This window comes from Penaeus monodon, chromosome 23 (genome assembly GCF_015228065.2).
Source record: "Penaeus monodon isolate SGIC_2016 chromosome 23, NSTDA_Pmon_1, whole genome shotgun sequence".
NCBI lineage: Eukaryota > Metazoa > Arthropoda > Malacostraca > Decapoda > Penaeidae > Penaeus > Penaeus monodon.
Genome location: NC_051408.1, coordinates 25,576,301 through 25,576,905, shown reverse-complemented (window position 1 = coordinate 25,576,905; position 605 = coordinate 25,576,301). Strand labels below are relative to the sequence as shown.

The 605-nt window shown below is 44.6% G+C and overlaps 1 protein-coding gene across 1 annotated transcript in view; it reads right to left on the bottom strand.

Annotated features, from left to right (window-relative positions):
- LOC119588190 (glutamate receptor-like) overlaps nucleotides 1-605 on the bottom strand; it is a 16,500-nt gene that overhangs the window by 4,176 nt on the left and 11,719 nt on the right. Inside the window, exons 6-7 of the mRNA XM_037936893.1 lie at nucleotides 342-452; nucleotides 38-198 (exon numbers count right to left, since the gene is read on the bottom strand). Of these exons, the coding sequence (XP_037792821.1) occupies nucleotides 38-198; nucleotides 342-452 (272 nt within the window). The remainder of the gene's footprint in view (nucleotides 1-37; nucleotides 199-341; nucleotides 453-605) is intronic.

Here is a 605-nt window from a genome sequence, read left to right as displayed (position 1 = left end):
TGTAATTGTTATTAGAATCTCAGAGGGCTGCACTCACCGGCAGCCAAAATGAGACAGGGTCCTGCCAGGTCCTCGATGTCCAAGGGGGCGATGCCGTCCCTCCGGTCGGACGAGGGAGGCAGGAGGCACTGGCTCGTGTTGGTGATCTGTTCCTCTACCCACTTAGACAGGATTCCTGACTCCTTCACTAGTTGGATACTTGAAACGGCGAAAATCATGAATTGAATAAGCTTTGCAGAAATAATATATACGCATTTTCTTTGTGTGTATGAAATCTTTGTATGCTAGAATGACGGGAAACGTAACAAGCATTTCAAATTAAAAGATGTACAATGACTTACATCCTGTTTGCTTTGGGGAGGTAGCTTGAATTTGTCTTGAAGGCCATCGCTATGATCGCGTTGCTATACACGTTCTCGCGAGATATATACAGATGGCACTGCCCACTGGAGCTGGAACACGGGAAGGGGGTATGGAACCACACTCAAATTTGCAAAGCCTGTTTTGAATACTTTTGCAAATGTGGATGCCACTGAGCCATTACTACCTCTTATACTATTAGTTTGTATTCACATGAGATGTTCTGATTCTATTCCAAGTAGAAC